This window comes from Micromys minutus, assembly GCF_963924665.1.
Source record: "Micromys minutus genome assembly, chromosome: 4".
NCBI classification, from domain to species: domain Eukaryota; kingdom Metazoa; phylum Chordata; class Mammalia; order Rodentia; family Muridae; genus Micromys; species Micromys minutus.
Genome location: NC_137973.1, coordinates 69,184,675 through 69,205,383, shown reverse-complemented (window position 1 = coordinate 69,205,383; position 20,709 = coordinate 69,184,675). Strand labels below are relative to the sequence as shown.

The window sequence follows — 20,709 nt, the reverse complement described above, 5'->3', positions numbered from 1 at the left end:
CAGGATGTAAGAAACACATTCATGTAAAAGAGAGGTGCTTCAGAAGCCTTTGTGGTTCCCTGGTGGAAGGTGGCTGCCTTAGGAAGTGTTTTATCAACCAGGAAGGTGCACAGAAGGTACTGAATCTGTGGTCCAAGGGGGTTAGGTGTACTGGCTGGTTTTGTGTCAACTTGAGCACATATGATGTCATCATGAGTTCTAGAGACATAGAACTTCAGGGTTTGATATTTTTGTTGTTGTTTGTGCTCAGTCTTGGTCTGATTTTTTGGTTGTATGCTGCTTTTATTTGTATCACATTTGAAATAAAAATGTTTAACTCCATGTTATGATGTTCTGGAAGTAGGCAAGTTTTCTCCTTTAGTTTTACAGGGTTCACAGTTAAGAGATTTCCACTGGCCTCAGAAAACACATTGGACTTTGGGCTTTTGAAAGTGTTTGAATAAAAACACCCATATAGGCCGAACATTGGCCATATAAACTTGAAAGGCATTCGCTAAATAATGAGGAATCTCATCAGCGGTAGACTTCCACCTGGTGGAAGTACCAAACTCACACCACACACATTTGGAGACCAATGATTGCTCAGCATAACACAGGCCAAATGAAAGCAAGCAGAGTAACTCCCGAGAGAAATGATAAAATAGGCATGTGGCCAGTGGTTTGACGATGCCCCACTATAACCTTGAATGGTAGAGATGACAAGAGTGTTTTCCAGAGTATTTTAACTATACTGGTTACACCCATAAAGATGCCGTTCTCAGGATCCTAATCACCCTCCAAATGTCCTGCCCCAGAGAATTATCACAATGGTGGTTAGGTATTCAGTATGTGAATCTGGAGGTGACAGGATGTACCCGATTTATCTCACCCATTATAGAGGATATACTGGAAAGGTAAAATTCGCAGAGTATGATATATCATATACACATAGGTGTCTATATATCTATATGAGATTTATACACATGTATGTATGTATGCATGTATGTATGTATGCATGTATGTATATATGCGTGTATGTATGTATAGTATCTCTGGCATCACCCAAACAAGACCACACAGAAGTATGCTTTACTAACCTCAGTGTCTCTAGTTCCAGTCAAGTTGACAATTGAGATTAACCATCACAGACCCTCTCTCTGTTTCCACCCCCTCCCACTTCTGAACAAAATAGTCTTCATTTCACCCTGAATTGAGAGCTACAGAAATAACTGCCAATCATTTTTCACTGCAGACTAATTTCCTAAAGCAATGTTCACTTTGGCTCCTCCTAATCCTGTGGGCAAGGTCTGCACTGAACTGATGAGTTTTACTTCAGATCTGTTCTGAGGTCTCAACGACAACACTGAGCTGTCTCAAAGGCTGAGCCACCGGGTGCTTTAGTCATCCGTGTTCTGTTTCATTTTACTCCTGTGTCCATAGGAAGAACTAAGAAAATTTCCCCTAAACCCTGGACTCACCTGGGATCCAGGCAGACAGGAAGGCCGCTGCAGTCCACGGCAAGCTGGCTGGCTAGACGAACCAGAACTGACTCAGAGGGGGACCTTGCTTAGTTAATAAAATGGGGAGGAGCAAGAACAGTACCGGGTGTCGACTCTATTCCACATACCTGTGCATATGTGAACACATAAAACACATAACACAGACACACCACACACACAGACACACACACACACACACACACACAGAGACACACACACAGACACACACACAGACACACACACACAGACACACACACAGACACACACACACAGACACACACACAGACACACACACACAGACACACACACACACAGACACACACACAGACACACACACACAGACACACACAGACACCACACACATACAGACACAGACACACACACACACAAACACACACACAGACTCACACAGACACACACACACACAGACACACACACACAGACACACACACAGACACACACACACACAGACACACACACAGACACACACACACACAGACACACACACACACACACACACACACACACACACACGATTCCAGATATTTATCTCATTGATAGAATGGTTGCCTAAAATTCATGAGGCCCTGGTTTAGTCCCCTGCATAGTCAAAGGGGGCTGGGGGAATCAACAAAACTAAAATAATCCAAAATTGTTTAAGCAGCTACTACTATTACCACACACACACACACACACACACACACACACACACACACACACACACACCTTGAGAGGGTACTTGAAAGCAAAAATGGTTTCCTTAATGAAAAATTAACATTTAGGGATTGGAGAGATGTCTTAGGATACAATGATCCTTACTGCTCTTTCAGGAGACACCGCTTGATTCTCGGCACTCAGGGTAGCTCGCAACTGTGGGTCTCCAGTTTCTCCTGTGCCTCTAGTTCCAAGAAATCAGAGGCTCTCCTCCGATTGCTGTGGGCACCAAGCATTCACGTGGTACTCAGACAAGCACAAAAGCAGACAAAACTCATACGCATAGAATAAAGTAGAACTAAGATAACAGCAGCATGTAAAAGCCTAATATAAACTATGCTGTGAATACTTTTATGCACATCCAGCACTTCGTAGACACCAACTCTTAACTGTCGCAGATAGTGTGGAACAGTGCTGGGTGTGGAGGTAGGAGAGCAGGGCTGGGAAAGGGTAGGATGCTTGGTGTAGCAAGCAGGAAGGAGTTATCAGCGGAGAAGGCTATAGATAGGAAGCAAGATAAGAAAGGCAGGCTGGGAGGGTTCGAGAAAGAGAGAAAAAGGAAGGAAAAAAGGAAGAAATCAATCAATCAGCCATCTTAGGCTGTTGTTCCCAAAAGAAAGAAAGAAAAACAGAAAAGGAGAGAAATGGAGGAAGATTGGGAAAATGGAAGCCGCAGACAGTTGTAAAACAGAACGAATGGAGGCAGACAGCCCAGCACTGGGGAAAAGCAGGAAGAGGGCGATCTGCTGCATGATCTGCTGCACGGCCCGGCTTGCTTCCTCTGCCCAGTGCCCTCCCCCATCCACTGACACCCACTTTATACACCTCCCGGCAAAATCCTCTAACAGAAAGACCTGTATCTACCCGCGTGTGCCCAGTTATGTGAGTGTTCTCAGAGCTGGTTCTCCCTGGGGCTGTCTCTAGGCACTGAGAAATTTCTCACCAGAGAAAGCCAGAGCCTCGGGAACCTTAATTTTTCTTTTTAAACAGGGACTCACATAACCCAGGCTGGCCTCAAATTTACCATGTGGATGAGGATAGCCGTGAACTTCTGATTTTTCTACCTCTACACTCCAGAGTGCTGGGATTACAGGATCTTGTGGAGTGCTGAGGACGGAACCCGGGTCTTTGGGCATGCTGTGACAACCTCAGCCCCCAAACCTTCTTCTGTAAGAGAAATCCTAAACCACTACCAGAAACAATGTAAGATTGAGAGGGACCGGGTGTTTAAGTCTAATTTTCTTTAACCCATTTAAAAGATGTTTCTGATGTAGAAGCTTCCTTGGTGTTCCTTGTGCTGCTGTGTGAGGTGTGTGTGTGTGTGTGTGTGTGTGTGTGTGTGTGTGTGTGTGTGTGCGTGCACCCTCCTTTACAAGGCAAGGGCAAACGGGTAGGAAGAAGCTACAGTCTGGTCTCCTACAAAGAGTTTGACACAATAGTACCATCCCGAGTGGGTGGTCCTTCTGTTTCCTTTGGCATAATCTGACTTGATAATACCTCGAGGTGTCTGAGGTGCTCTGCTGTCAGAGGGGTTAGCACACTTCCTGACTGACAGAACACCCCAGCCTGTGCCTCAGGCCAGGGTGGCAGCAGCGGTGGGAGGAGCGACCAAGTTTCACTTCCTTGCTAGCCAGAGAGTGCTCCAGTCTCACCGAGGAGCCACAGCCATCCAGCAGCAGCAGATTCTGTCTCACAGTACCTGGCAGGGAGTCAGCCGTCAGAAGCAAAGGAACGAATGGGCAGAGCAGAACTTCTAGGAGGGAACATGAGTACCCAGGATCCCTCAGAGCTGTGGGGCAGGACAGACGGAGGCTCAGACCTGCTCCAGGATTTGGGGTAAGAGCGCTTTTTCAGATCAAAGAACTTCCCGCTCCCTTGTCAATGGGCATCCGTGTTTCCAGGACCCAGTCTCTTCCCTCTGCCACCTGATGATCTTCTACCTGGCCATTTTATTGATTTATAGAAATTTCCTCCTGGGGGGGGGGGGGGGAGAATGATTCATTGTAAAAGTTTTCCAAAGTAAGAACAGTTACATTGAGGGGATGTGACAAAAAAAATCAACTGTCGGGCGTCCCTTAGCAGCTGGGGCAGAATCGGAAGGTATGTGCTCAATGATCGGTTTCTTCGATACTGCGATAGTTTATCATTAACGTGAGGTGGAAAAGCTCTGAGTGCGCCTCCTGGCAGTGACGTGTGTCACTGGTTCCATAAACAGAAGGACTGCACAGCTGTGAGTAAGAAAAAGAATGAGGAAGTTTGTATGGCAGCAATCTTGCTTCTGTGGCGCCTGCTTCTCACACAGCATAGATATGTCTCTGTAAAGGCAACATAGCCTTTTAGACACAAGATAACGACAGCCCTGCTCCAGATGGGCAGCTTTAGGTTAGGTGACGTCATCAGAGTTATCAGGGGAGACCCTGATGACACTGTTCATCGGAACATTTAGTAAAGAAGAAAGGGCTACTCAGACAAGAAAGGGGATTTTCTAGGAGATAAAGCCTTACACCCACATGGCTTTCCAAGAGAGAGGAAGCTGGAATTCCTCATCACCCAATGACATAAGACATACCTTGCATAGGATGACAGGCCAGTACCCACATGCACACACACACACACACACACACACACACACACACACCATGTACACATGTAATAATAATCAATTAATAAAAAATCTAAAAGCAGCTCTCAACAATTCTCTATATTCAGCTATAAAGCTAAGATCTCTTTGAATTTAGATTTAATGTTAGCACACTCAGAGGACACAAATGATCCTGACCATGTGTCTGGGGACAGGATGGAGCCAGTGCAGGTGAGCCACAGGCTTCCCTTTCCTGGCAAGGAAAAGATACCTGGTACTAAGTCCAGGGTCTCATTATTATTCTGGTAGGGTTGTGTTCAGATTTCTCTATTTCAGAAGGCCTAGAAATTTTTTGAATCTCAAGAACAATGCAGACTTCAGATGTTAAAGAAACTGCTCTCTAGTGTGGGTTTCAACCATTTAGACTAAAGGGACTTTTTATTTGCTTATTTTACTCTTGTCTTTACACTTGACACATAGTCTAACACAACTCAGCCTCCAATTCGAGGTAACTGAGGATGATTTGAATTTCTTTCTGTTTTTTTTTTTTTTTTTATTTACTTATTTTATGTATGTGAGTACATTGTTGCTGTCTTCAGACACACCAGAAGAGGGCATCAGATCCTGTTACAGATGGTTGTGAGCCACCATGTGGTTGCTGGGAATCGAACTCAGGACCTCTGGAAGAGCAGTCAGTGCTCTTAACCACTGAGCCATCTCTCCAGCCCTTGACTTCCTTGGTATTTCTGATTCTACTTCCCAAGGGCTGGCATTAGAGGTATATGGCACCACGCCCCCACTTTATGCGGGGGCTTCTAGTATTCAAGGAGAGCGCTCTACTAACTGAATTAGTTCTTCACCATCTGTTTTGTTTTAATTCTTGGTGCCCAAGCCATGCATGGCCAAAACAAAACAAGAAAGAAAGAATGAAGTATGTCTCTAGGTTAACATTTGTTTTCTTCCTCTACATGCCTCTAAAGCAAGACTGGAATTAAGGATCAAGGTTTAAAATGCATATTCTTTGAAGTGCTAGGTACAGTTTTATCATTTATTTTAATTTAGGGTGTGTCCCTAAATTTTAAAATCACTAATAAGTTCTGGCATTCTTTCTGTTTGAGAGTTAGTGGTCTGTGGCCAATTATAACTTCATGGAGGCGCATTTTACGGACTATAAAAGTCACTCATTTCAACGTGAAGAGTGTGGCTGTCACTGTAGTCAGTGTTGGCATAGTTTCGACTCTCTTGAAAACCAGAAAGGAGTACAGTTCATTCAAACATAGTCAGTGGTCTGCCTGTGTGAGGGCCTACGAAAGCCTTGATGTCTACAACTCTTTTATTTTTCAACACTGTCCAGTTTGAGCTATTTGCTCTACCAGGGAATAAACAAAATTTCAAACTGCTAAGGACTTAACCTCCATCCTGCAAGACTGAATATTGAAGCCCCAACAGAAACCAGCCCTTGCCCCTAGCACACGGGTGATAGGCTTTCCATAGGAGATAACTGAGGAATGTTGACCAGGACCTGCTGCCTCTGGCTGAATTCCGAGTGTAAATGAAACTCCTTTGAACCTTTAATCCACTTTGGTGAGGCATGATCTGTACCAAGCCTCCAGAATAATCCAGTTTTTTCAAAGCTCCATAAAAATTCTAGTTAGTCAGTCAGTCAGTTAGTTAGTTAGTTAGTTAGTTAATGGATAGATAAAGATAGATAAAGTCTAGGTTTAGTGACTTAAAATTTAAAATGATTTTAATGGGTTATTTCAGTCATTAGATATTTCTCTTTTTTTTTGCTATTGGTTTGCTTCGTGCAATGCCAGGGATGAAACCAGAGGCCTTCTACATTTTATTCATACATAAAGAGATAATTTAGTGGAAGCATACACACAGAGAAAGGGTTGGGGGTTAATCTTGGTTCTTTTCCTTCAGGCTCTGGACTATGTAAATACTGTGAGCCAGACCCAAAACTGCAGTAAACCCATCCCCGGCCCTCCCAGGACACACAGAACCTTGGTGGAACACTGGCTGCGTAGTCTCTAAAGGAGACTGACTGGGATCCAGTCAAGCCATTCAGTTCCTTTGGAGTACCAATCTGAAAGCATTCATTTTCCTCTTCAGGGCATTGGGGAGCCCAAAAGGAGAAGAGAAACAAAGCCCTATTTCTGTAAGAACGGAACAGGGCAGGCCCTGGGAGCCAGGCAGGGGAGTCTCAGCTCTGGGAACAGCTAGGTTTACTCCTCCACTTTCCAAAGCAAGACGTGGGTCAAGCACTGAGAGGCTCAGCATTCCAGCCCCCCCCACCCCCCCAGCAATAGCTCTATATGCCCAGCACTTGGCCAAGGCACAGGCCCCAGAACCACCAGAACTCGAAGAACTTGGAAGGGTAGGCGGTGGTGTGGATGGGCCTCGTGTCCAGTTTTCCAGGTTCTATGTGATAAGGGATTATAATAAACCCCGACATGCCTACGCCGAAAGTACGGAACAGAAGAACAGCCAGGTCACACTTCAGGTTCACCAGGACACACAGACAAGGGGCAAAGGGGTAGGGATTCCTGTGGTTCGTTTACAGTTCAAAAACAGGTTTAAGGGAAAGCTACAGAGGAGTTTCCACGCTTTTAACTGATAGTCAAGCAGACCCAGCTCGCCAGGGAGGGTGGTACAGGAAGGACCACAGTTGGCATGACAACCTCTGCCGATTTAGATGAAAGAGTGCAGAGATTAAGATGGATGGAAATTAAGCCTTCCCTATAGAACCTTGTCTGGTAAGTCAAAACCGGAAATACCCTCTTTATTGATCCTACTTAAGAAGAAGAAAGGCCTTACAATTGTGTTCTTTTCTGAGTTCCTGGAATTTGAGCTGCCAGCTTTCAGGAATGCCCAGACCCTCTTCTCAGTGATTTATTCCGCATACTTTCCTAACTTCAGGCAAAGTACATAAGGTACTCACTTCCTCCAGCTTACACGTAAGCACCTGAGGAGTCTGGCTGGCTGAAGTCCCACAATGTCTAGGTCCATGGCCAGGCTTAGCTCAACAGCCAGGTGGCTCTGCTCTGTGACAGTCAGGAGTTAAGCTCTCCAGCTACGCACTAACCCCGCGCCCCATTCAGCCTTCACAACTGTCACGGTGCAGTGTCGAGCGTTCATTTCATATTGCAGACGGTGATTGAACTGAGCATGTCACAGGCCTCCTAGGCAGTGGATCTGAGAAGCACGCGTGGATTACCCCGCAGCTGATGGACCATTGCTTCTTTGCCGCACCCACCACTTAAACAATAATGGCGACTACTCGGGCCTGCAGGCTTACTGCCCACAGGAACTGTCTTTCCCCCTGTCCCTTTAGGAACTCGAACTTACACACTGCCGGTGTTACTGAGGCCATGTGCACCTACAGATGAGAAAGAGAGGAACCAGTCAACCTCTTGCGAAGTGCTTCACCACAGAGGCAACTTCCTAATTTTACTCAAACTTCTCCCTTTTTATTAAATTGGTACACTTTTTGGTGCACATGTAAACTGACAGGGGGGAAAAAAAAGAGAAAATCCTATGACTTCTATAAATCAACACAACGTATTATTAAAAATGTCCTGTCAGTCTTTGACTACTAGGTGGGCCGCACAAGTAGGCCAATATCCCAATGAGCCAGAACCTTAATGAATTCTGTGCACGTCCGATTTTCTGGACTAGAAAATAAAACCAGAATAACAAATAAACAAACAAATAGCAACAAAATCGGGCTAAGAACACCAAGTCCAAAACGTCCACAGAGACGTGACGGCAGATAGCATGAGGAGGCTCAGTCTTCCGTAGCTCACCCTGAACTCTTGAACTCTAAAAATAGAGGGCGCTTTGTTCTGTGGCTGTGTGGGGCTGTGAAAGCAGGGACCCAACTGGGTCTCCTCCCCTGGGTGATGTCCTTCCATTTACATACTGGAAAGCTGCTGGTGAGTTCCTCACATGGGGAGTGACCGCCTCACTGCATTCTTTGCTTCTCCACTCATGCATAAAGCCATCTATTGGAAGAAGACAGTGGGCAAGTCTGGGAGGATATGGAAGGGACATGTGGTCAAATGAACCCTGCGCATAGCACTAGTGTGGGCTTCAGGGCCTTGCGGTGTCTGGGAAGACCCTGGTCTGTCACGGGAAGGATACCCTGCAGGTGGGAGAGGTTCTATGTTCGTCAGCTGAATAAGAAAATATAGCACTGTATGGGGTCGTGAGTAAAGGGGTGAACCTGACAAGACCAAGTTACCTGACAAGCAGCCTGTTCTCTGTCCTCTGAAAGTATTTACACCGTTAAAATGCGTGCCATTTAATTTCAAACGCATCAATATGGCCATTTATATTGACGTGCGCACTATATGAAATTATGCTATGTTTTGGGGATAGATGGACGTGTAGAGGGCTGATGTATCATGAGTCTGTTTTACTTCAGAGCTGCTCACCAGAAAGTATAGAAAGCACACGGCAAAAATATGCTCTCCCTAAAGAATAGCTACTACCGAGCCAGAGAGAAGGCCCCGTCGGTAAAGCAGTTGTCATCAAACCTGACAGTCTGTTTGATCCATTTGGCGGAAAGAAAAGCCAAATTCCCATGCACGCAAGCTAGTGGGTATTTTTAAATGTAAGCATTGTTTAGAGTCGTTCTCACTTTTCTTTGTGTTTGAACTTATTCATACCAAACAGTTAAAGTATACGAAGGTGGCAATTATTAGAAATTGTGGAGGAAATTAGTAAAAGTTAGTCATTTATACCCAGAGAGCATTTCTTTTAAGTATATATTTCAGTGAACACACATGTCACGTATGCAAACTGAACTGTAGTCATAATTTTGCTCCATTTTTTTTTTTATAAGACCATTATCCCAGTCTCTGTTCCAGCAAGTGTAGGTCTCATCTTAGATGGGAGTGGGTGTGTTTCTCCCTGTTAATCTTTGGATACTTGGGTTGATCTGGACTTCCAGAGGGTCTGAGATAGATTTGATTGTGGGATGACACGGAATCACTGGGTGTTTGTAGGAATTTGGGGTTAATTACACGGCCATCACAGTTTAAATGGGATAATGAGGTAGTTGAACATGATGGACAGCTATGGTTCAGGAGCCTAGAAGTCCTTAGTTAGGTGCAGATTGGTGGGTGACAAAAAACGACACCGTAAGGAGTGTGGGTGGAAGCCAGCTCTTCCACGGAGTGACTCACACCCCAACAAACACTGCTCTACACTTTTGACTGTTTCTCTTGTTGTTTCGTTGTTTTGTGGTCCCCGCTCCCCCTGGGCTAGGGTGATTTATTTTTAATAGTTAAAAAAAGCTACTGGGAAAATCCCAAGACTCACAAACATCTTCTAAATCCCTTCTGTGTTTGCCTGAGCACTGTGCGCACCTAAAGCTGCCCGGGTTCATATTACCATTCCTATTGTCTTGACTTGCACCTGTGCCTTTCATAGTATGGCATCTAGTGGACACTTTGCAGGTGTGGGTGCTGTGGGCTGGCTTTGCTCCTCCCCTTAGGAACAGGATGTAGGCCATTCGGTTCACCTTTTTTGTATGAGCCTACCTCTTGTCAAATAACAGATCTATAAGTGTTTGTTGACTCAAAGACAAGACCAGAACTCAAGGCAGCTGACTTCAGCCTAGTGACGTCATACTCCAGACTGAGCCCCCTTCCATCCAAGGCTTTTTAACTAGTGAACTAAACCAAACCGATACTGGTTAGAAGTTGGAACCGCACAGTATACAGAGAAGAGATGGAATAAGGACTTAACCTGCCTGTGAGTTTTACATCTCTTGAGGTACAGGATTCTTTCCTGTACCCACAGGAGTAGGTTTCCACTGATAAGCATGGTCTAGGGTAGCTAACCCGAGCCAGCACTTCCTGAGGGATACAAGGGTGATCTAGCAAGTGCACAGTCAATTTGACTTCCTGAGGTGATAGAGCCTCCTGAGGGGACCTTGGCTTTGGGATCCTTCACCAGCCAGTCTGAGGAACTTCAAGTTCTTACCCACAGAGTGTTTTTCCCAGTGGAAACTGTTTCCTTTGTCACACCCTTCGGGGAATGATTCTGTAACACTGCAGGCAGCCTTGAGAACTGAGTACAACCAACTTTGTAGCGAGGGGATGCTATGTCTACCCCTTGCTCCAATCAGTGGCTATGTCTCTCGTCCACTCCCAGTATCTAACTTCTCTGGGCATGTGGATCTGTCTCCGTGTCTGCTCTGTGAGTCTCTCTTTGTGGGACTGCTGTGTTCTCTGCCTCCGTCTTGTAGATGACTGGGTCTCTGTCTGTACATTCGCTAAGTCACTACTTACCGTTCCTAGCCGCCCACAGTACAAACACTTCTGCTGGCTGTGTGAGAGCTATGATCTGTACTCTACCTCCCTCTCCATCTATTCCTCTCTCCCTCTTTCTTCTTTTTTCTTTTTCCCAATCTCTTCCCTTCTTTAACTCCACTTGGAGGTGGATCCTGATGAGAGAAGCTCCCTGCCCTTTTGTTCTTTATTCATTCATTTCCTTATCTATGTTTGGTTTAACTATGTAACATAGTCTGCCCTTGGTCTCCCAATGCTTCTGTCTTGCTCTCCTGAGTGCTGTGATTACTGACCTGCACAGCACGTCCTTTTGTCTTTCTTTGACTCACGTGTTTCTGAGTCTCTGTCCCTCTTCTTCCGTTTGTCTTTGCGTTTCCATTTTCCAGAACTATGGGTCTTATTATCAGACTCCAAGCACAGGTTGATTCTGGTCTCTACCGCTGTGTTGGAGTTGGTCTTACGCTCTGTGTATTGAGATGCTCAGTTCTGTGTCCCTAGATTAGGTTGTAGTCTGGACAAGGGCATTGTGTTGACCAATGTGCTATAAAAGAATGCTCTCCTGGGCAGGAGGGAAAGGAAGGTGTGACTGGAGACCGAGTTGGGGCGGGGGTCTTAGGTAGGGACCACGAGAAGAAGGAAAAAAGATGGGGGAAGGAGGCTGCTATGAGTTGGTGCCCTTTATTCAGGAACTACACAGCAGTAGAGTGGGGGTAGAAACCCCTGGTTAAAATCCTTCTCTATTTCTCCTTTCAGTGCTGCTTTGTTTTGTTTCATTGTTTGGTTGTTTGATGGGTTAGTTGGTTGATTGGTTGTTTGTTTGTTTGTTTGTTTGGTTGGTTGGTTGGTTGTGAGCTGAGGTTTGACATGAGCTTTACTGGGTAGCTGTTTGCATGCCGTGCCTCCTCCAGGTCCGCTTTCTAAAGCTTTGGACAACTAGTCCCACATTCAGCACTGCGAGCAGGCCGTATGGGCGGGACATTTAAAGCAGAGTTGTGGAAAGTCCCAGGCTTGCTGACTCCATCACCAAAAACTCCCAGCTGGAAAGACCAGACCTCAGGGAGGCTCAGCCTTCCCCGGACAGTGCATTGCACCAACCTGAGCTGTTTTTGAACTTCCCCAACCCTGCATAAAGCTTCTGCTTGCCTCTCTCTACTGGAGAAGTGGGGTTCCACCCTATGGTGTCTTCTACGAACGAGACTGTCTTGTCTTAGATACAGCCTGCCTGTAACACGGCGCCCAGAGCTCTGCAGCTGAATGAGAGCTGTCTTTATCCTACGCCGGCAATTTCTGATGACACCGAGAGGCCAAGAACTTGACCTCTCCCACAGTTAAAGCATCCAGCACTGACTCTGGACAAAGGTGCACAAATGAGATCAACATCCCAACAATCCCGAGGAACAACCCAAGGGAGGACAGCTTGGATCAGAAAGGCCGAGTGGAGACGTCTCGTGTTTGTTCCTCACTGTGCGCGCAGGGGATGTGGAGACACGCTGTAGGTTCAGCCACACAATCATCTGTGCTGTGGCCTGAGAGAAGGAGAGACACATTATCCACTCATCTTTTGGGGCCCAAAGACTTCAGAGGGCGTCACCATCATTCTAAAATGAGCATAATTCTGAAATGGAATTTAAAAAGAAAGACATATTTTTGAGTATTTATGCCAGTTGTGGGCTTTTTTTTTTCTTTTTTCTCCTTCTGCTTTCCTACAATCAAGAGTTTCTATTCCTGCTTTCGGTTCAAATATATATCCCTTTATAACCCAATATAAACAGAATCCAAGTTCCAGGTCATTGCTCTTTGCCAGGAAGGGAGGTGTATGGTTAAATATATTAATAACCTGCAGGCATGGATTGCTAACAAATTTTCTCGCTGAGAAATAAATACTCTAGAACGGAGGGCTTTTCTTAGTAGAGCACTTACCTATCATGTGCAAGGTCCTGGGTTCAACCCCCAGTACAGCCAGGGAGGAAGGAGGGAAGGGAGGCAGAAGGAAGGAAGGAAGGAAGGAAGGAAGGAAGGAAAGATGGAAAATACCGTATATGAGGATGTAAACTACTAGTTTTTCTGTTATTTTGCATCACTGCCCAACATGGACCCTGTGCCTCAGCTACACATTCTGCTGTGCATATGTACTGAGCACAAACTGCCTCCAGTTTCTCTGCTTGTGCTCTTTCCTCTTGAGAGTCCCCTTCTCTCACTAATAGATCAGCTACCCACTGTCAAGCCCAGAGGGCGATCGATAGTCTCCATGAAGCGTCCCTGGCTCCTTCCTTCCATGAGGCCCGGCAGCATACAGCACTAAGTCAGCAGTCAGAAGGGATTTCTGACTGATAACCTGCAGATCCTTTTTCGTTTCTCTACTGAAACTCATATGGTACTTCATCTTGCCCTTTGCCCCATATGCCAAACATGAAACTCAAGCCACTAGGGCTACTGAATGGAAGTTCTTAGGGTGAAGGGTCTTTCACGTTCATGTTTCTCAGATTCTTAGCAGGATAGAGATCACTTGAACTTCCACGGTCAGGGGCTGGGAGACAAGAATAGACATTTCACCAAGACCTCAGGTGCTGCTGATGTGGCTAGTCCAAATTTTGAGTAACAAGGCTTTGTATTGATTTCTGAACACCAACAGCAACTCATTGCTTGTCTGGTAATGAATTTCCTTGTAACTTTTTTTGAGTTTGCTATCTCAAAAATTTTAAAGTCTTTCCTTCAAAGGATATAGCATAAACTTAGACCAGTAAATTAAAATAATAAAGCCCAAAGGATAAAGCACCTTGGTGTTTTCAGCATGCTGGAACAGTCACATAGAAGGTCTCAGCATGAGGAGGCACTGGGATGAAGGCAGGAGTGGCTGAACTGACTGTAAGTTTCGTCTGGATCCAGCCTGCATGTGTTCTTTGTGGTTGAGTTTATTTCCTGTACCTCCCTGAGAGGCAGCTTTGAAAACTATTTAGTGGGTGGGCGTTTCCTAATTTGCTACTAAGTCATGGGCAAGATAAGGCCACTGCCTCCTTCAAGGTCAAGTGTTAGTTTGGATATTCTTATAAACACAAAGCAAGTATTCTGCCCAAGTCTATAATTAGACTAAAACAGTTACCAGTAGTAGTTTCTTCTGTTTCTTTAGAGAAAGTAAGACCAAAAGACTCTGGAGTTGGAAAATAAACCTTGTTCAAGATTGCGTTGTCACAGGTCACCGGCAGCAGGAGAAACGTCTGGTACATCAGTGATAAAGAATTTATCACTTGTGGTTTATTCTCCTTTGCAAAAGTTAGGAAACTGGGGAAATTGTGTAACAGAAGACAGCACCTCAGTACATGAAAATACAGGTTTTCTCTCTGAGAACCTTGTCATCTTGACTCATGACAACGTTAGGTCGCTACTGGGAGGGGGCCACACAGTTCCTAAACTAAAACAGGGACCACACAGTCCCTAAGTTAAAATGGGCACCACAGAGTTCCTAAACTAAAGCAGGGACCAGGGAGTTGCTAAGTTAAAGTGGTTGGGACTGCTGAGGAAGGGATCTCCCTGAAACGCTCTTCTCACTACGTTGCTCTCTCTGCTCCCCACCTGTTTGTGTCCAAGGTGGACGCCCATTAGCTCATCTTTTCTCTTTGCGGTACCCACTAGCCAGCTGGTTTCTTACTACACTTCACTCTAAAACTCCCAGTCTTGCAAAGGTCCAGAGAAAAATGACGACCTGGGAGCTTTTGTCCACTGTAGGCTCTGTGTGACCCCCTCATGCAGCTCCGAAGAGACCAGAGCAAGCTCGGGCGAGGTTGTGCGTCCTCTGAAGTGACAGAACAGGCAAACGTGGTGCTGCTCTCTGTTCTGCACGTCAGAGCTTAGCTTTTCGGGACAATTCAAACTCGGAAGATGAGTACTTTGGGAGATAAAGGACACAAAAAGCCTGCAATTAAAAGATGTTACAGATGATGGTCAGACAGAGAAGGAGGCACGTTCCGGACTCCATCAGCTACTGTGCAGTTTCACCTGTGAGAGGATATGTCGGAGAAAGCAGCACTGGACACAGCAGGTCCCTTTCACAGCCCCACCTACCTCTACTGCTTAGCGGCTCAGGATGAGGCCACACCATAGCTGTGTCACAAGGGATGCCAGTGCTTCTGACAAGATCTCTCGCTGCCTGCACCCCTCAGACGCCTCCTTAACACCACCGTCATCATCTGAATGACTGGCCCTCTCTGCCTCATTAGCACCAGCACCCTGAGTGAATCTCACCAACCCGGGATGGTGATAACCTACTGAGTACTGCTGGTTACCACTTCACCAGTACTGACATGCGCAGTCCTCACCTTTTTAATTTATTTAGTTCTATTTCACGTGCATTGGTGTGAAGTTCCCTGGGAACTAGAGTTTGAGACAGCTGTAAGCTGACACGTAGGTGCTGGGAATCGAACCTGGGTCATTCTGGAAGAACAGCCAGTGCTCTTACCCACTAAGCCATCTCTTCAGCCCCACACAGATAGCGTTCATCTGACTTTGGCTATAAGGAAGCTGAAGTGGCTCAGATAGGTGAAGTAACATGCCTAACGTCTTGTTTCAAGTGAAAAGCATCACCTGAATTGGGACCCAGGCAACATGGCTCCAGGGTCACTACCCCAGTTACCACACTGTTTGAAGATCAAGTGAAGGACTTATCTCTAGGAGAAAGGCCCAGAGTGCATGACCAGATCCTAGAATGCTCTTGTCCCTGTAGAATTAGGAAGTGGAGATAGAACCGAATGCTAGCTAAATTCACCTACTACCTCTGGGAAGGAGACACAGTTATGTGGGAAACTGTCTCCTGGAGGAAGAAACAGGGAAACTGAGGCTCCAGGGTAAGAAGAGGGCTCTATTTTTATTGTCTTTTAACCATACATATCTATCACCTTTTCTAAACCATGAAGATCAATTAAAAACACAGGAATAGGAAAAGGTCAGCTTGAGTCTCACTGAGACTTTCCCAGCTCCATCCACTGGAAACAGTGTTTGACTTGACAGCCAGTGCTCACTCTGAAACACCAGCGTCCTTTGTGCTCAGCCTCATTTCTCCCATGACCCTGGACAACTTGGTTTATCTCGTGAAATGTTTCTTACTCTTTGGAAAGAGTGAGACGAACAGAAGAGAAATTGGTCAATGCTTTTATGGACATCTTTTTCTTTCCTTTCCCTCCCCCCCATGTATGTGCATGTGCTAGCATGTGTGTGAACATGTGTTTGCGTGTGGAGGGAGTGTTCATGAATGCGGAGCCTCACGGTTGATGTTGGAAACCATTCTTCATACTTCTTTCACCTGATTCATTGAGGTTTTGTGCCTCCCAATCAAACCCAGAGCTTGTGGGCGTGGCTAGTCTTGCTAGCCATCTTGCTCTGGAGATTCTCTCTCTCTCTCTCTCTCTCCTCCCCACCTCCCCTCCACCCACCCCCTTCCCAAGTTTGCCAAGAGGCAAACTCCTGTGCTCTGAGCCACCTCCCCAGGCCTCTGTTATAGCGATTTTATTTTCGATTAGGCTCCTTAAGCAGCACCTTTCTTCACTGGGCTGTCTAACAAACTTGACAAAGAGTAACCCACCATTTCACAGCTTCGAGGACCACACATTCAAAAGTGAGCATCTGTGAGGGTGGTTCCTTCAGAAGGCTGTGAGGAAGAACCTGTGTTGGTCATTCTGGCTCTCTGGCTACAATCCTGGTCACACAGCATTCTCCTGGATGGAAATCTGAGATTCCAACCCCACTGGACTGGGCCCACCTGACTGCCTTGTTTTCCCTTCTTTCCGAATGCGGTCCAGTTTGTAGGAGCTGGAGGTTAGGACAATGTGGGAACTAGTTCCGAACACAGTCAGCCTGTGACATTCTGCTAGGTGTCACTGGTGTTTCTCACACTCGTCCAGGGACTTCCTAGTTCTCATTCAGGCTGAGAGCTTGGTCTCTGCCATCCTTAGAATGGAGGATATCACTGATCAAACTCCAGAGAAGGGTTACCCATGGCTCATACTGAAGGAAAGCCCTGTTTTTGGTCTTTCTAGGTGGTATCACGCCAACCTCACCCGCCATGCTGCTGAGGCCCTTCTGCTCTCCAATGGGCGTGATGGCAGCTACCTGCTGAGGGACAGCAATGAGCAGACGGGGCTCTACTCTCTCTCCGTGAGGTAGGTGCCGAAGGACTTGGTAGATTCCAGTCCCATTTGTGTCTTGCTCTCTTTTCTGCACTCACACTGCCAGAGAACCAAAACTTCCTGATTCCTGGTGAGTCACAAGATTAAAGGATTTCACATGCTGAATGACGAGATTGTAAAGAATTCTTTCCAGAGATGGAGAGATGGCTCCATCGCTGAGATCATAAAACACTTGCAAAGGACTCAAGTTTGGTTCCTAGTCTCCATGTTTGTGAGTTCATAATGGCCTGTAACTCAAGCTTCACGGAGCTCTGACACCTCTGGCTACCTGGGCACTTGGGATCCCAGGAACACATAAGTATACATGCACACACTGACACACACTCATATACACCACACACACACACACACACACACACACACACACACACACATGCACACACATGCACTAAAAAAAAAAAAAATCTCGTTCTATTCACTGCAGAAAAAAAAAAAAAAAAAAAGTCAAGACCAAAAGAGACTGGGAATTATTTAATCCCAACCTGTCGTTAGACACATGGAGACCCTGAAACCCAAAGGAGCAGGCTGTCTGCTTTGGCTCAATCAATAGTGAATCAACAGTACTGTCATCTGAATTCCTGGACTGGGCTCCTTTTTTTGCTATTTCTTTCTTGCCTGGGAAAGGCAGAATGGTTTGTGACCATGAAGTTCTTATAGTCACAGACTCAAATGGGTAATGTGCAACTTTAAATGTTTTCCATGGACTCCATCCATTTTCCCCAGATGGTGTGAGCTGATCTAGTCCCTTTGAGTTGTACCTGACTATGAGGATGCCCAGTGCATTTAGGGTCTCTCCTCCCATCCCCCATTGACTCTGAACCCCTGACATGCTGGCTTCTAGGGGCAAGCTGCCTGGTGATCCTGAGTTCTTGGGGCCTTGGCTAGGTATGCCTACAAAGGCTCTATGCTAATAGTGCCCTCAGTGGGCCACTGGATGACTATGGCAGCACCTCCACAAACCCAATAACCCTGGGAAGAGTCATGTGTTCCCTTCCCAGGGCAGTCCCTCAGGCCAGTCTTACTCTCCCCTTCTCTCCTTTCTGTAAGTCCCTTGCCTTGCACTCTCTGATGGCAGTGGCTACGTCTCTGATGCTGTTCCTAGCTCCTTTTCTCCCAATTCAGCCACTTTTGTTTATTTGGTTTGGGGTTTTGTTATTAATTAATTCTCCATCTCCCATTCTTCTCCCTCTCTTCCCCTTTTCTTTCTTCTTTGATTTTAGGGCCCAGACTCTGCCCCTCAAGCTTTCAAAGCATGTACTTTATCAACTGAGCTAGCTCCCCCAACCTAGGAAATACTTTCTTACCTCTTAGGTGTTTTATTCTCAATTGGGGAGAAGGGGGAAGGAAAGAGGGAGAGGGAGGGGCAGGGGAAGGGAGGAAGGATGGAATAAATCAGATGTAGTAGTGTGTATATTTTCAATCCTGTTGCTATGGAAACAGACACTGCTTACTAGATAGCCGAGCCAGAGATGGATACTGTCTGAGGAACAATAACCAAAGCTGGCCTTTGGCCTCCACATGCACACAAAGATATGCACATGTACTTGCACATATAAGTGTGCCTGAACACATGCAAATGTTCATGAATGCATATACAAACAGACAAAGAAAAAGTATTTCCCTAAATAACTGTTGACAGACTTCAGTGAGCTCAAAAGCAAAGAATTTGACGTATTGCTCATCCTCTCCTCAGACACGGACACTTTGGTTTTCTATGCTATAATAACAAGTCACCAAAAAAGAAAAAAAATATATAATGGCTTAAAACAACACAAATTGACGGTGCTGCTGTTCTTGCGTGCATAGAAGTTCGCGCCTAACCTGAGTGGCTTCTCTATTAAAATTCTACCAGCCTGACATAAAGTCGTTTTCGGCTGCAGCTGCGACTCTCGAAACGCAGGACCCTAGCATCACTTCCTCCTTACCTCCTTTGCTTGTCTTTCATTTCCCTGCTGTGGTGGCACCAGGGTCCCTGTTCCCCTAGCTGTCATTTAGGGAGCTGTGTCAACTGACAGATGCCACCGTGCTCCGTGCGATGTTGGCCAAGTGAGTAATGCACACGGCAGGAACGTCTGTGCCTTCCTGCCAGCCAGAGCACGCCTCTCTACCCTCTCCTGTGATGGAGCGTTCTGTTCCACAGAGCTTGAGTGACAAGGTCAGGCCTGCACAGAGACTCTTCCTGTTTTTAAGATGAGCCAGTTTGGAGACTTAACGATGCACTAAATCTTCTCAGGACCCCACTGAGACTAGTTCTTACTTGAATAATTGGAATAGGGCTATACATGGAGTTGGGGGCGGGGCATCTATGAATTCTGTTTGGCACACCATCCATTCTCTAGCAGTGAGTCTACATGCCTATTTGAAAAGGAGAAGGAGAGATAGGTAGAGAGTAGGGAACAAGTTAGGCAGCCAACGGGAGAAAAAAGTATATCTATTAATATCTGGAGTTACCATGACAAGTTTTATTTATAAATTTTCTAAATAATGGGGCTAGGGACTAGGGAAATAACTCAGTCAGTAAAAAGTAAAAAGTCTTTGAAAGAAAAAAATAACTGAGTTGGACTCCCAGCACCCATGTAGAGAACTAGGAATGTTGGTATGTGCTTAAAATCCTGACACTAGAGAGGAGGACACAGAGGTACCCCTGGGGCTCACTGACCACACAGCCTTGCTGAACTGATGAACCCCAGGTTCAGTGAGAGTCCTTGCCTAAAAAAATAAAAAATTATGAGAAATGATACCTGAGGTTAACTCCTAGTATACACATACACATGTGCTTATACATACATGTACCTTCACATATGAGAACACAAGAGTATATTCTGTGTGTCGGGATGCTCTATGGCTTGGTTCTTCCAAATGTGTCAAACAGGCAGGTGGAATTAGTAGATCACAGATGGCAACTAGTGTTTTATCTATGTGCAACTTATCTGATCGTAAGCTATTTATAAATAGATTGCATGGATTTCATCTTTATGAAAAATTTAAATATAAGTCATTGGTTTTCATTACAAATCCTTGATAATACTTGGTGGGGGAGGCAAGCTATCCGCAGAGGTGACAGGACCCATAGGCTGTTTAGAGTTATGATTATTTTCATTCATTTATTTGTTCTTCTCTTAATGATGGATCTTTGAAAGCATGCATTTTGTGGCAGCCATCTTAATTCAACGACCTCGTTGGCAAGAAATGTAGCCTCATAGGGCCACTAAGTCCCAAATGTTGCTACAAAGCAAAGTGTGGTAATAACATGAAAGAAGGCAAGATTTTGAGCAAGGAATAAAAAGGCACTCAATGCAAGGCGAAATTATCCCGAGGTAGAATTTTCAGGAAGACTCAAGGTTGTTTACCAGCAGAAACCGATGGGAAGGGACAGTTGGAGGTAAGGAGCAAAGGGGGAAAAGCTCCTAGGGGGACATTAGGCCCAGATGGATAGGGGTCCTGAAGCCGGAGCCCCA

The 20,709-nt window shown here is 45.7% G+C and overlaps 1 protein-coding gene across 2 annotated transcripts in view; it reads left to right on the top strand.

Moving 5' to 3' along the window:
• Positions 1 to 3,927: 3,927 nt before the first annotated feature.
• DAPP1 (dual adaptor of phosphotyrosine and 3-phosphoinositides 1) overlaps positions 3,928 to 20,709 on the top strand; it is a gene marked incomplete at its 5' end in the record, with an annotated part of 46,954 nt that continues 30,172 nt past the window's right edge. The window contains 2 exons of one of the 2 annotated variants that reach the window (XM_080915582.1): positions 3,928 to 4,028; positions 17,102 to 17,224. In XM_080915582.1, coding sequence (XP_080771708.1) covers positions 3,928 to 4,028; positions 17,102 to 17,224 — 224 coding nt within the window. The remainder of the gene's footprint in view (positions 4,029 to 17,101; positions 17,225 to 20,709) is intronic. The other variant, XM_080915583.1, reaches the window with a different exon arrangement.